Source organism: Nyctereutes procyonoides, unplaced genomic scaffold (assembly GCF_905146905.1).
Source record: "Nyctereutes procyonoides isolate TBG_1078 unplaced genomic scaffold, NYPRO_anot_genome, whole genome shotgun sequence".
Lineage (NCBI taxonomy): Eukaryota > Metazoa > Chordata > Mammalia > Carnivora > Canidae > Nyctereutes > Nyctereutes procyonoides.
The window spans coordinates 54,725,962-54,741,977 of record NW_026575047.1 but is presented as its reverse complement, the minus strand read 5'-3'; the positions used below and the strand labels follow the sequence as shown (position 1 = coordinate 54,741,977).

Genomic DNA, 16,016 nt, shown 5'->3' with positions numbered 1-16,016 from the left:
GCCTACCCCCCAGTGTGGTATATTAGGATGTGGAGCCTTCAGGAGGTAATTAGGTCTAGATCAGATCTAGATGAGGTCATGAATATGGAGCCCCCATGAAGGTTGTGTCCTTCTTAGAAAGAAAAAGAGACTAGAGCTCATTCTCTCAGTTATGTGAGGACACAGCAACAAGTTGGCAATCTGCAAGCCAGGGAGTGGGCCCTTACTGGACACCAGCTCTGCAAACACCTTGATCTCAGACTTCCCAGCCTCCAGACTGTGAGAAATTAATGTCTACAATTTAAGCTGCCAGGTCTGTGGTTTGGTGTTACAGCAGTACACAATGGACCAAGACCAGGCTTAAAAGGAGAAGAAATTCTAATACCTGCTAAACACAGATGGACCTTGAGGCCATTATGCTTGAGCGAAATAAACCAGTCACAAAGGACAAATATCATATGATTGCTTTTACAACATACCTAGACTGTCCAAATTCAGAAATAAAGTAGAATGATAGTTGCAAAGTGCTGGGGTTAGAAGAGAAATGGGAGTTCGTGTTTAATGAGGACAGAGCTTTGGCTGGAGAAGATGAAAAAGTTCTAGAAGTAATAATGGTGATGTTTGTACAACAGTGTAAATGCTAATGCCACTGACCTGAAAAGGGGCTCATGATCCCCTTTTAACCTGAAAAGTTAAAATGGTAAATTTCATGTTAGGTATATGTTTTCACAGTTTAAAAAAATAGCTAAGGTTGAATATATTAGTATGGAGTTAGTAAGATTTAAAAGAGCTCTGCAGGGGTACCTGGGTAGCTTAGTCAATTAAGTGTATGACTCTTGATTTCGGCTCAGGTCATGATCTCAGGGTGATGAGATCAAGCCCCATGTCAGGCTCCATGCTCAGCAGGGAATCTGCTTAAGATTCTCTTTTTCCTTCTCCCTCTGTCCCTCACCCTGTGCTCTTGGTCTCTCTTTCTCAAATATAAAAATATTTTTTAAAAAATAAATTTAAAAAGCTCTGTATTGTGAAAGGAATACTCATTGAAATATAGATACTTGCTAAAATGAGAAAAGTTGAAATACCCTCTCCCTTGCAGGAGTCCCCTGGATGCAGGATCTGATGGTCAGCTGGCTGGCAGGTGCCTGTAGGGCCCAGGAGGGCAGCAGCATGCCACAAACAGTTGGCCATGCCTCAGATGCAGCTTCATGTGACAAGAGGGAAAGCCGTCAGCTTCTGTCTGCAAGTAAGGAGAATAATGTGCTCTTATTCTCTGATTTGTCCTCTAGGTGGAAGTGACAAAAGAAGAAGCCTCCCAGTCAAGGCTCCAGTACACAGAGAGAAGGAAGAAGGCGATCTCCTAATTGGTACCATATATATCAGGTCACATAGTTTTCTTACTTTGTAGCAACACCAACCAAAAATTCCACCCAAGTAAGAGCCATGAGCAAGATGGTGTAAAAACGTCACACACCTCCCTGCTTGATCCCCCATCCTCACAATCTTGAACTGTAAATCAGCTTATTTCCACCAGTCTTAACAGACAGAGGGTCTCAGAGAGGTTAGACAGCATGTCACAGGTTGTCAGAGGGGCAGGTTTGGGGCTCAGATTAAGACAGTGTGCCTGGTGCTAAAGCAGCAGCAGTTGTCAGAGCCTCTGTCCCACAGAGCAGAGCATGCGAGTGGTTATCTAGGAAGAAGGAAGAAGGACACTCATCAATAGCATGGGACTTGAACTCACCCCACAGCAGGTAAAGTTAATTACATACTTAATTATATGCTTACTTTATACCAGTATAAAATTTTCCATGGGCTTTTATATCAGTATAAAATTTGTAGTGGGCTCAGCAAACTTTCTGTAATGCTCTAGCTAGTAAATGTTTTTAGTTTTGTGGGCCTTATGGTCTCTGTTTTAATGGCTCAACTCAGCCATGTGCAAAAGCAACCAGAGACAACATGTGAATGAATGAATGTGACTGTGTTCCAGTGCCATTTTATTTACAAAAACAGATGGTAGATACCATTTGGCTCATGGGCCATAATTTGCCCATCTCTTATGTATGCAAACACAGGAATGCATTTATACTTCGTCAGCTATGGCCAGGTATTCACCAGTGGCCTAGCACTGGTTCTCCAATGTGAGCCTCACAGGCCAGGTGCTGGTTGCTTTCCTCCAGCAAAATTGGCTAGTGCATTTTGTGGTCAAGTTGCAGGATGCTTGTTGTATCTTTCTAACCAGGACTACCCTGCCTGGGAAATCTAGCATCTTTATGAATTGTGTTGGATTGTTACTGTGACTACAACGATTCTTGGAGATATTACAGATAGCTTAGCAGTCATTTCAGTAGGTTTGGTACTTCAGTTGACTCTAGATTGCATGGACTCTTTCCTAAGAGCCAAGTGGTGGGTGAGAACCGAGGGAGTGTGTTGGCTCATTAATAAAGCCATAATTGGGATATGGTGGGCAATGCAATTAATTGTGGAGATGTTACATGTTTGGATAACTTGAAAGAGGATTGGGAATCTAGTAACTCCAAATTAATCAATGTGTACGTAGGTGTTTGATTTTTTTAAACTATCCAGTCTATCTTCTTTTTAAAAAATTTTTATTTTAATTCAATTTAATTAACCTATACTACATTGTTAGTTTCAAAGGCAGAATTTAGTGATTCATCAGTGATTCATCACAACATTCAGTCTCATTCCATCAAGTGCCCTCCTTAATGCCCATCACTTAGTTACCCCATCCCCCACTGCCCCAGACCTCCCCTCCAGCAACTTAGTTTGTTTCCTAGAGTTAAGGATCTGATATGGTTTGTCTCCCTCTCTGATTTCATCTTGTTTTATTTTTACTTCCCTTCCCCTGTGTTCAACTGTTTGGTTTCTTAAATTCCACACATGAGTGAAATCATATGGTATTTGTCTTTCCCTAACTAATTTATTTTGCTTAGCATAATACCCTCTAGTTCCATCCATGTCATTGTAAATGGCAAGATTTTGTTCTTTTGATGGCTGAGTAATATTTCAGGGTGTGTGTGTGTGTGTGTGTGTGTGTGTGTGTGTGTGTGTACTTTTTCTTTCTCCATTCATCTGTCAAGGAATATCTGGGTTCTTTCCAATTTTGACTATTGTGGACATTGCTACTATAAACATTAGGGTGCAGGTGCCCCTTGGAATCACTATGTTTGTATCCTTTGGGATAAATACCTAGTAGTGCAATTGCTGATATATCTACTTTTCAATCAGCTGTCATTGGAAGTGACAAAATGTAAGGTCAGAAGCACTGGAGTTAGTAATGCGCCCTTGTCTCATATGGCACGCTCAGAGGGATGATACTTGGGTTTGATTTTTATTGCATGTCTTACATGAAGAGTAGAGCAGTTGTCCCAAACAGGCAGAAGTGGTTTCATCTTTCCATTCTTTGCATGTGTTTTCACTCGTGTGCACTTTTGCCATTTACATCCCCTCTTATAGCACCATGGCTTCTCTTTTCTTTCTTGCAGATGGATGGTTTCTAGCCTGCTTCCAAACCCCACCTCAGCTGAGTGTTGGGCAGCCCTTCTACATGATCCTATGACTCTTGATATGGACGCAGTCCTGTCAGACTTTGTTCGGTCCACAGGGGCAGAACCTGGTCTGGCCAGAGACCTGCTGGAAGGTAAGCTGGCCTTGTCATCCTCACGCCATGCTCCTGAGCATAGCTACTTTCCAACTGGTGGCAAAAGATAAGAAGATTTTTGTTACCTGGCAGTGGTGGTACTGGACTTATTAAAAGTAAAGGGGGAAAAAAGATGTTGATGATGAAATGATTTTTGTTATTCGACACCTAGGTATTTCTTATCTCTATCTTGGCTGAGTCAAAAATACTTTAGGTCAAAGGTTTCATCAAAGAAAAACCACCTAGTAGCCAGTAAATAGTTGGTACTAATTCATACACAACAAGACAGAATTCCTCCTTAAACCTTAAGTGTAGATATCATTTGTTACATGGAAAATGTACAGTTTGTGTCTCAGAATCTAAAATGGATTTACTTTGCATATTTTTAAAATCTTTTGTGCGTGTGTGTGTGTGTGTGTTTGTGTGTGTGTGGTGGGGTAAAACTAAGATGTGGGAAGAGCCTATCATAACTTCTCAGAACAAACAAAACTGTGAGAGAATTTTTAAATGATTTCTCTTGGCTTCAAATATAGAAACTGCTGTTTATGGAATTAACTAATACTTGGTTAAGTATTATAAGTCATGATTATCCCGTAATTCACTTAGGAAACAATATGGATTACTACACATTTGTATGAATGCTAGAGGTGACTACTACTCAAATCCCATTGAAAATTAAGAACCAGCTCAGGACACCTGGGTGGTTTAGTGGTTGAATGTCTCCCTTTAGCTCAGGTCGTGATCCTGGGGTCCTGGGATCAGATCCTGCATCAGACTCCCTGCAGAAAGCCTGCTTCTCCCTCTGCCTATGTCTCTGCCTCTCTCTGTGTATCTCATGAATAAATAAATAAAATTTAAAAAAAAAAAGGAAAAGAGGGATGCCAGGGTGGCTCAGTGGTTGAGCATCTGCCTTTGGCTCAGGCTGTGATCCTGGAGTCCCGGTATCGAGTCCCACATCGGGCTCCCTGCGTGGAGCCTGCTTCTCCCTCTGCCTGTGTCTCTGCCTCTCTCTCTCTCTCTCTCTCTCTCTCTCTCTCTCTCTTTCTCTGTGTGTGTGTGTCTCATGAATAAATAAATAAAATCTTTCAAAAAAAAAAAAAAAGAAACTGTGATGTCAAATGCTTGGTGGAGTAACCCGCATGTATGTAGCGGAGGTTCCAAAAGCAATCGACAAAGATCCTGTTTGTCTCTGCAGTCTTTGTAACTGGCTGGCACTGACATTGCTCTGAATATCTAGATAGCCTTAAGGAAGGAATGAGACTTGTCAGCTCTTTTCTTCCTTAATTTTATTTTTTAAATGAAAATACCAAAAAAATTGACCTTTGGGGGTATAGTTCTAAGAATGATGCATAGATTTATGTTATTACTATCACTCTCAGACACAGAACCATCTCATCCTCACACCCCATCCCAGTTCACCCTCCTGCCCTGTTGATCCTCAGGCCCCCTCCCACCCTGTCTGCTGGCAGCCACTACTCTGTCTCCTGTCACATTAGCTTTTTCTCTTTCAAGAATGTCATATAAATGGAGTCATGCAGCACCTAACCATTTGAAACTGACTTCTGTTCACTTAGCATAATTATTTTGAGACTCATTCAAATTGTGCATGTCAACAGTTTGTGCATTTTTTAAAATTTTTTATTTATTTATTCATGAGAGTAACAGAGAACAAGAGAGACGGAGAAGCAGGCTTCATGCAGGGAGCCTGATGTGGGATTCTATGTGGAACCCCAGGATCAGGCCTGACGGTGGCGCTAAACCACTGAGCCACCCAGGCTGCCCGAGTTTGTGCTTTTTTATCGTTAGAGATGGACCACAGTTTGTTTATCCAGTTACCTGTGCAAGGGCATATCAGTTGCTTCTAATTGGGGGCAGTTATGATGAGAGATGCACTCAAATGTTTACTTGTGAACAGGGGTTTTTGTGAACATAGTTTAATTTTTTCCATGTGTGTACACATAGGAGTGGGATTTGCTGGTTTATATTGGTAACTATACATTTAGCATTACAAGAAACTGCCAAACTGTTTTCCTGAGGGCTGAACCATTTTGCATTTCCACCAGCAATGTATGAGAGTTCCAGGTGCTCTACATTCCCACCAGCACTTGGTATTTCTTTTCTTTTTTTATTATTTTCTCCATTCTTATAGGCGTGGAATGGTATTTTTCCATCATTTTGGTTTTCGTTTCCACACTGACTAATGCTGTTAAATGTTTTGTTATTATTCTCCATCTGTATCTTCTCTTTGGTTAAATGTTCATTCAATTCTTTTACCTATTTCTAAATGGAGTTATTTGACATCTTATAGTAGAATTATGAGTTTTTTATATATTCTGAAGGTAAATCATTTATCAGAGATATGATCTGCAAATATTCTCTGATCTGTGCTTGACTTTTTAACCTCTTGCTGGTACCCTTTGCAGAGCAAAAGTATTTAATCTTGATGAAGTCCAGTTTATCTTTTTTTTTTCTTGCATGGATCATGTTTCAGGTGACATATCTAAGAGCCTTTGTGTGACCCCAGGTGATGAAGATTTTCTCCTAGGTGGTCTCTTAAAAGTTGTATACTTTAGATCTCTGACTCATTTTGAGTGGACATTTGTATAACATGTAAGATCTGGGCCAAGGTTCATTTGTATACATGTGGGAGTCAAATTGTTTCAGCATCATTTGTTGAAAAGATTATCCTTCCTCCACTGAATTGCCTTTGTGCATTTGTCAAAAACCAAACCAACTAAACATATCTGTGGGAAGCTACTTCTTGATGTTGATTCTGTTCAATTGATCAATATGTCTATTCCTCTGCCAGTACTCCTTGATTAGTATAGCTTTGTGGTGAGTCTTAGAATCAGCATGATTCTTCCAATCTTATTTTTCTTTTTGAAAAGTGTTTCAACTATTCTATTTCCTTTGCCTTTCCATATAAATTTGAGGATCAGCTTATGTGTCTATATAAAATTTCCTGCTGGGATTTTGATTGGAATTATGTTAAATCTGTAAATCAATCCTGTGTTTTGCCTTATAATCCATGAAGTCAGTATAGCCTTACTTTCCACTTCTGTAGGACGTCTTTGAATTCTTTCATCAGCATTTTGCAGCGTAGATCATATACATGTGGGGTAGATTTCTATATAGGGGTATTGTGAGCTATTGAAAGCCTAATGTAAATTTCAGTTTCTAATTGTTCATTTTTCATTGTTGTTCATTGAGAAATATAATTGATTTTGTGTGCTGCCCTTATATCCTACAATCTCGCTAAACTCAATTATTTGTTCTAAGGTATATGTGTATATGCTCGTACATGGGTACACATGCGTGTGTGTGTCTATTCCTTTGGATTTTCTTTTTTTTTTTATTATTTATGATAGTCACACAGAGAGAGAGAGAGAGAGGCAGAGACACAGGCAGAGGGAGAAGCAGGCTCCATGCCCCGGGAGCCCGATGTGGGATTCGATCCCGGGTCTCCAGGATCGCGCCCTGGGCCAAAGGCAGGCGCCAAACCGCTGTGCCACCCAGGGATCCCTCCTTTGGATTTTCTACATAGATAGTTATGTTGTCTCTGAATAGATATAGTTTTATTTCTTCTTTCCAATGCATATGCCTTTTATTTATTTTTCTTGACTTATCGCACCAGCTAGGACTTCCAATAGGAGGTTGGATGGTAGTGGTGAAAGAGCATCCTTGCCTTGTTCTTAGGGTAGAAGCAGCCCCCCCCCCGCCCCAGTCTTTCACCATTATATAGAATAGCAGTAGGTTTTTGTAGATATTCTTTATAAGGTGGAGGAAAGTTCTTTCAGTTTCTAGTTTGCTGAGAGTTTTATCATGAATATATATTAAGTTTTTCAAATGCCTTTCCAGAAAATGTCACTTGATATGATCAGTTGTTTTTTTTTTCCTTCTTTAAACTGCCAGTAAAACACATTATATGATTGCCTTCTGATAATAAACTGAGCTGTCAGCCATTATTTAAAGACTTTTCTACTCCATGTTTTTCTCTTTTCCTTCTGGGACTCAGATGGTATGAGTCTAAGAATTTATTGTTGTCCTCAAATCACAACAGTTCTTTTTTTTTTAAGATTTATTTCTTTTACAGAGAGAAGAGGGGGAGGGGTAGAGGGAGAGAGAAAGCTTAAGCAGACTGCATGGAGCATGGACCCCGACATGGGGCTCAATCTCACAACCCTGAGATTACGACCTGAGCTAAAACCAAGAGTCGGACACTTAACCAACTGTGCCACCCAGGTACCCTGTGATCATTACAGTTCTATTCACTTTATTCCTCAATCTTTTATCACCTATTCTAACTAGATCATTTCTATTGATCTATTTATAAATTTACTACTTATGGCTTCCTCTGTCACCCCTATTCTGTTGCTGAACCCATCCAGTGAGTTTATTATTTTTGTTGCTGAAATTTTTTTTATTTCTAACATTTCCACTTGATTATTTTTTTCCTTTTCTTTGCTGAGACTCTGTATTTTTCAAGACTATACTCTTCTGTTGTAAAATACTTATAATAACTGCTCTGAAGTCTTTGTCAAATAATTCCAGTATCAGTTTCATCTCAATATTGCTAGTAAGATGTCTGGTTGGGGGGCAGGGCTGTTTGATTTTTGTATGCTGAATAAATTTGGATTGTATCCTAGACAATTTAGAGATTATATTCTGAGACTGTGGCTGTTGTTTAAACTTATGGCACATGGTATTTTTGTTTTAGAACTGCCCCAGCTGGGTTCAGACCAGAAGTTCCAAGTTCCCCAAGACTTTTCTGCGTTGTGGTTCCAAGGTCAACTCAATTTGGATCTGTCTCACTAGTGGCCAGTCTGGGACCCAGACAGTAGTCTGTCTCATATTTCACTACTCAAAGCTTCTGGAATCTGTGTAAAGTCAGATTCATACATGTACAGCTCAGGGATAAGCCCAAGAGTTTATAAACAACTTTAAAGGATTGCTGTCTCAAACTCCTGCTTCACTGTAATCTCCTCAATAGTTCTGAGTCCCTGGGCTTTATCCCCACATTCCTGCACACTTGATTTGACTGTGCTTTTGTCTGAACTAAGCAATCAAAGTCCAAAAAAGAGAAAAAGGTCATGGGGTTTACCTCTGGGGATCATAACTCTTGTGACTGAAGAAGAAGATTTCTCTGTCTTCCAGTTTTTATTTCCTGCCATCCCTTATTGCTGCCACAAAATTGCTTCAGGTCTGGGGCACTAGAGAACTGAGAACACTTTTTATAGAAAAAGAGATAAATGAACTCTCTGAACATTAGAGACCTCTTTTCTGTGTCTGGGGCCAGAGCTAGAAGTTTTTCCTGGAGCTAATGCCCACTTCTGGGTTTGGGGCTACACTGAGCTCACCACATAGGGGAGACTGGAAGAAAAAGTGATCAACTCACTACCAGTTCTGGGGTACTTTGAATTATGATCTTCTTTCTCAGGCTGCCTGCTCTCATGTACTCCTCTGAGTCCCCAGTAGCTGTCTCATGTATTCTGTCCTGGTGTCCTGCTGCTTTCAGTAGGAGAGATGTGGTGCAGTGTTCTTGCTCCATTGCACCCAGGATGGAATCTGTCCACTGTCTTTACCAGTGGGGAGACTATGGTCACATATGTATGTTGGGCTTTTTCAGTTGTGAGAGTTATTTGGGTCAAGATTTTTCCAAAGCCAGTGTTTCAAAGAATGAAATATTTTCTTTGTGATCTTTCTAAGGATAAAACCACACAGTGATGGCAGAAGCTGGGGGAGAGAGAGAGAAAAACTTTAGCACAGAGCGTGGAGCATGAGCCCTCTCTGTATTGTTTTTTTTTTAAAACATCTTGTGAGTGTTTTTAATTACTTATTTCAAAATAAAAAGTTTAAAAAACACATACAGTGATGGGAATCATAGTAGAGCAGAGGACAGCCAGTGAGAAGAACAAATAACATAGGTTGAAAAAAAGACAGGATAGGGACAGCAGAATAGAGAGACCGAAGGATGAGAAAATGCACACTGATCTGCATCAGGATGAAAGAGTGCATCTTTACCTGTCTGTCTGCGTCCTTCACATCTGCCTTTTGCACATTGGCAAAGGGGTCCTTCAGAAATAAGTTCAGGTTGTGTATTTCCATTTCCCCAAATCCTTTGACATCTCCTGTTTCCTGTGGAGTGAACTCCTCCACATGGCACTCAGTTCCTTTTAGCCCTTGCTCTCTTCCATTCCTTCCTCTCTTCCATTCCTTCCGCCTCATCTCTAGTGTAGTTCTTCCCCGTCCTTTTCCCCAGACACCCCATCCAGCCCCATGCTTCATCTTAAGCTCAGTTCATGTGCTGCCCACTCCCTCTGCACACCCCCTGTCTCACTCTTGAGATTCTACTCCTCTTCCAAGTTGATGTATGAGCACCACAACAGCAGGGACCACAGCAGGTTTCGCTCACTGTGTCCCTCTAACACCCAGTTCATGCCAGTCCCTCAGTGGGATGTTCTGGCTGCTGGCATACAGCAGTGAGCAACCAGATGAAAATCTTCATCCTCATGGAGAAAGACAATAAATAGCATAAATAAGTTATATAATATTTCACTAGTAAGTGCCATGGAGAAAACTATACCAAAGGGAGGAGGAAGGGGGTATAGATGTGGGTACAATTTTTACTTAGGGTTGTCAAACAAGGACTCATTAGTAAAAATGGGATCTGAGCATAGACTTGAGGCATGAGAGAATAACCATGTAGCTATCTGGAGAAAGAAGTTTCGAGGAAGAGTTGGAATTAATTGGTCATTGCTTGCCATTCCTCAAACCTTGGTAGACTTCTTTTTTTTTTTAATTTTTTTATTATTTATTTATGATAGTCAGAGAGAGAGAGAGAGGCAGAGACACAGGCAGAGGGAGAAGCAGACTCCATGCATGGGGAGCCCGACGTGGGACTTGATCCGGGGTCTCCAGGATCGTGCCCTGGGCCAAAGGCAGGCGCCAAACCGCTGCGCCACCCAGGGATCCCCCTTTGTAGACTTCTATTATAACATATATTTGATATTGTCTATTTTATAATTAATCACATCCTTATTTTCTCATTAAATTGGAAGTTCTTAAAATCAAAGCCAGTAACATTGACAATAGTAGTTAGCATTTATGTTGCATTGTTATATGCCAGATGCTAGGCTCTTTAAATATGATGTCTCATTTAATCCACACAATGAATTAGAAGAATGTTAGACTTCCCGTTTTATAGGCAAGAAAGCTGAAGCCAAGAAAACTTCCTGAAGTTAAACATTCAGAACATAGCAGAACCACCAGTTGAATCCAATTGTGCCACTCAATTTCAGGTTCTTTCTGCAAAGCCAGGTCACCTACAATTTATCTTCATTCCACTGTCCTTCTAGAGTATAACAGCATTTTATGTTGCTATATGCACTCAAAAGAGTTTTAACTATCACCAAAGGGATGTTTTAGTAACCCATTTTATGATGTGGCTAATTAACTTTTCAAATAAAATAATACTTCAATAGACCACAAAAACTATTCAAAAGATAGAACTAATAGCTAACAATCAGATGCCAAACACTATCTGGCCACATCAAAAATTAAAAGTTAGTTAAAAAGATTTTTGAGTGGTAGGCCAAATACATGAGTTGTGTATAAAGTGTCCATTCCATTCTTAAAGACAAAGCAACTCTCACGCTTTTAAAATAATCATGAATCATAGTCCTTGCACCTCTACCAAAATATTCTTTCAGTGTACCCAGGCCTTACTTTTGTTGTAATCCATAGAAAAAAAAAAAAACTCAAATAAACAGCCACATTGCATTTAGGAAGAATATTTACTGGAAATTAACATCTCACAAAACCCTGGTATAATCCTTCAAAATCCTTGTGGAATTCACAAAATTAAGGAAAATAAGTGGCAACTAAGTTAAATTATTTTCTCCAAAATATGTATATGGAAGTTGTCCACATATTTTAAGATGCATGTGTATTTACCAGTTGAGTTGATTATTTGAGAACTCAAGCACTTAGAGTTGTTTATGGGGAAATATAACCCTCTTTGGCAGTCCTGGGCTCCTTAGATTTGAAGTATCTGTGGTTTGGAATTTTGCATATGGTGTCCTTTCTTGGTTGAGCTCACACAGAGCGGTAACTCCCAATAATGTACCAGTCATATTTACAGGTTATTCCATTAACATTTACATGTGGCATATGAAAACTTTCCCACAAGTGGGGACTGCAGCTGCTGACTGGATAGTTGTAATAATTCCCCAAAGAGTACACCCAAGAAAATAGGGGAGGGGATGGAGGCAACTGAGAGAAGAATGTATTTAACAAAATTCTCATATTAGCCCACTAGCTGGTCATGGGATCTGCTCACAACAAACCCACAGAGTTGCCTGTGGAGCATTCAGCAGAATGGACAAGATGAAATTGGAAGTGGTAGGGCAGAGGTCAGAAGAACTAAAGGGGACTCTTTGCCTGGAGACTGGCCCATTGCCATCACTCACCCAGGACTTAAACACATGAGAAACTGAGGTGAGCTCCAGAATAATCACTCTTAATTAAAATTAGAAGGGTTCCTGGGTGGCTCAGTGGTTGAGCATCTGCCTTCAGCTCAAGGTTGTGATCCTGGGGTCCTGGGATTGAGTCCTGCATTTGGCTCCCCGCAGGGAGCCTGCTTCTCCCTCTGCCTATGTCCCTGTCTCTCTTTTTCTGTCTTTCATGAATAAATAAATAAAAATCTTTTTAAAAAATTAAAATGAGAGAAGTGATCCAAAGCTGGATATCCTAGGTGTGTGTAGGCAGAGCATTCCTTCTCTTCAGTCAAGCTAGATCTGATGCTCAGTCTTGAGCACATGCCATCCAATTTATCAGAAGAATTCATGGCTGTAACTTTTTCAGGTTTGCATGATTAAAAAGCTTGAGTGGAATCATCCTTGGGTGGGAATGAAAAAGTGGCCTGGGGACTGTGAATCCTAAGCAGGAGTTAGAGAAGAAGGTCTGATGGGCTCTGGCCAGTGAGTCTAGAAATACTGTCATTAAAACACTTGCTGCCCCTCCCTAACTGTCCTGCTCCCACTGAGGACAGTGCTGCCCTAAGGCTAGGCATATATAAAATAATGTGGCCAAAAGTAAAAAATCCTGTTCAGGATCAGACTCCTCAGATGCCTTCTCTGGCCTGGCCCCATTTAGGAAGACACATTCTCTCTTTAGATAGATGAGTATATTTAAATGCTCTTGAAAACAGAGAACCATTATGGCCATGTATGAGGAAATTTCCTTTTGGAATGCTAATCAATGAAGTAGATCTTATTTCATTCATTTCCTTACATTAGGGTAACCCCACATACCATCACTGGCCTATTTTATTGGCTGTACTCAAGAGGCTGTCCCATCTTGGCTACTTGAAATGTTTCCTCTCTGGAAAGCTAACCAGTCTTTCTATGTGGATGTCTCCACATGGGCTATCCCATACCTCCCATCTTTTTGGATTCTTTGACGTTGCTTTGCTAATATGCACATTCCTATGGGGCTGCCAGCCCAGTGCACTCAGTAATGTGGACTGAAATTAATTGTATTGAAGAGGGGAGCGTCAAGAGAACGACATCCTCTGGTGGGAGATCCTCTGATATTATGGCCCAGAATTGGAGTCATACAAAATTAAACATTTTGGGACGCCTGGGTGGCTCAACAGTTGAGCATCTGCCTTCCACCCAGAGCATGATCCTGGAGTCCCAGGATGGAGTTCCACATTGGGCTCCCTGCATAGAGCCTGCCTCTCCCTCTGCCTATGTCTCTGCCTCTCTCTGTGTCTCTCATGAATAAATAAATAAAATATTTTAAAAATTAAACATTTTTAGGATAAAAAGTAGCTGTGCAAACCAAAATCAATTTAAATTTTTTTTTGGTTAGGCAGTAAAGGGGAGGCTGCTACATATTAGGAACTCCCACTTAAGCAAAAACATTGATGCAACCCATCTGCAAGCATGTATTGAAGGCCGCTAATCTGGTTTTTTGAGATCCAGTATGGAAGGAGGAAGGGCCTTGCCCTCAAGTACTATCACAGTCAGGTAAATAGCCAAAATGAGGAGTCCAAGAGGAGAAACCAGGTCTGCTTAGGGTGATCCAAGATGATATCATAGGTTGCTGAGACTCAGAGGTGGAATAGGATTTTACTAGGCATAAAGTGTGTGTGTGTGTAAGGCTGGGGTGTTGCATATTCTAGTCAGAGGGAACAGCATTTGCAAATGTATGGAAACATAAAAATCAGAAAGAGAAGGAGCTCAGTATTGCTGTGTCATAGACTATGACTGGAGGGAAAATGACAAGAGATAAGATGGGACTGTGTGGTGTGGATGAACATCCCAAAGGGCCTGGTGTTCTGTGCTGAGAAGTTACCTTTTAAGCAGTGAGAAGCATTGAAGGGAAGTAGGGAGGTCACAGGAAAAATGATGAGACTAGAGTGCAAAATAGATTGTATTCCATTTCTGAATGCTAATTGTCTATGGTTCTGAAGAACTGTGCCTGGCAAAACCATGGGGAACATGAGGGTCAGAGGGAAAGGGGATCATTACTTAGCCACAGTCCTCATGGTAGCAACTGGTGGCCCTAGTGTTCATATCTCGAAACCAGTAAGGAGATTTCTGCTACCTTGCAAGCAAGGGATAATGGGAAAATGGCATGAAGTGCCAGTTTGTTCCTGCACATTGGGTCAGTAAGTCATGGGATCCGCCTCCCAGTGAGTTGGTTCCTTCAAACTCCATCATGGTCAAACATGCTCTGGCAAATCAGTCTCACAGATTGCCTCTCACTGTTTCCAAGACATGGATCAAGCACAGGATTGGAGTGGCCATTTCTCATTATTAAGAACTCACTTGATCAGCCATGCTGTACTGATACAAAAGCTTACAAGTGGCCTATAGTCTGACCAAATGGGGTGTTAGCTTATGACACCAAAAATTAAGGAGGGCCCTTTGGATGCTGGTCCTCAGTTGCCCTCATTCCTCTGGATTGCCTTTATCCCATTAGCAGACATCCTCAAATCTGCAACTCCTCTTGGAGCACTGAGTTTGTGGGAAGGTGAGACCAGGCTTCTAGTGGAGAATTGTGTAGCCACAATTTCTTAGTGGTATCTAGGATTTTCTATATATATATACACTCATATTATCTGCAAATAATGCTACTTTTCCCTTTATGACTCAGATACCTCTTATTCCTTTTTCTTGCATGATTGCTCTAAGATTTCCAGTACTATGCTGAATAGAAGTGGTGGGATGGACACCCTTGCCTTGTTTCTGAGGAATGAGAGTTTTTAGCAAATTTGTTTATCTTTTCTAAAAACCAGCTCTTAGTTTCATGGGTCTTTCTATTACTTTTCTGATGTCTATTTTATTTATTTCCACTCTGGTTTTTATTTCCTTCCTTCTATTAACTTTGGACTTTGTTTTTCTTCTTTTTCTAGTTCCTTGGAGTATACAGCTAGGTTGTTTATTTCAGATCCCTTTGTTTTTCTTAATGTAGGCATTTATCACTCTAAAATGCCCTCTTAAGATTGCTTTTGTTTCAGCTCATAGGTTCTGATATGTTGTGTTTCCATTTTCATTTGTTTCAAGAGTCTTCTTCATTTCCTTTGTGTTTCTTCAACCCATTGGTTGTTCAGGAGTGTGCTGTTTAATTTCTAAATATTTGTAGATTCTCCAACTTTCCTTCTGTTGTTTATTTCTAGTTTCATATCATTGTTGTCAGAAAAGATCATTGGTATTATGTTAATCTTCTTAAATTTGTTAATATTTGTTTTGTAACCTATAATATGATCCATCCTAGCAAATGTTTATGTGTGCTTGAGAAGAATGTATATTCTGGATATGTAGAAAGCTTTCCAGAATAGAATGTTTTATTTTTTTTTTAATTTCAATCAAAGTTAATTAACAGATGGAATACTATTAGGTTCGGAGTAGAGTTTAGTGATTCATCAGTTGCATATAACATCCATTGCTCAATACATAAGTGCCCTCTTTAATGCCCATCACCCAATTACCCCACCCACTTCCCCTGGAATAACCCTCATTTTGTTTCCTAAAGGTAAGAGTCTCATAAGGTTTCCCTCTTTCTCTGTTTTTATCTTACTTTATTTTTCCTCCCTTCCCCTATGTTCATCTTTGTTTCTTAAATTTAAATATGAGTTAAATAATATGGTATTTGTCTCTCCTGACTTATTTTCCTTAGCTTACCACCCTCTAGTTCCATCTACATTGTTGCAAATGGCAAGATTTCATTCATTTTGATGGCTAAGTATGTTTCCATTATATATATATATATATATATATATATATATATATATATATATATATACCACTTCTTTATTCATTTGTTGATGGACATCTGGGCTCTTTCCATATTTTGGAAATTGTGGACGATGCTG

At 40.1% G+C, this 16,016-nt stretch overlaps 1 protein-coding gene across 3 annotated transcripts in view; it reads left to right on the top strand.

Annotated features, from left to right (window-relative positions):
• The window catches only part of OTUD7A (OTU deubiquitinase 7A), a 391,545-nt gene that overhangs the window by 213,630 nt on the left and 161,899 nt on the right, over window positions 1-16,016 (top strand). For 2 of the 3 annotated variants that reach the window (XM_055326737.1, XM_055326738.1), the window contains exons 3-4: window positions 1,266-1,359; window positions 3,480-3,634. In XM_055326737.1, the coding sequence (XP_055182712.1) occupies window positions 3,484-3,634 (151 nt within the window). In that variant the 5' untranslated portion in view covers window positions 1,266-1,359; window positions 3,480-3,483. Of the gene's footprint in view, window positions 1-1,153; window positions 1,223-1,265; window positions 1,360-3,479; window positions 3,635-16,016 lie in introns of those variants that run through there. The other variant, XM_055326739.1, reaches the window with a different exon arrangement.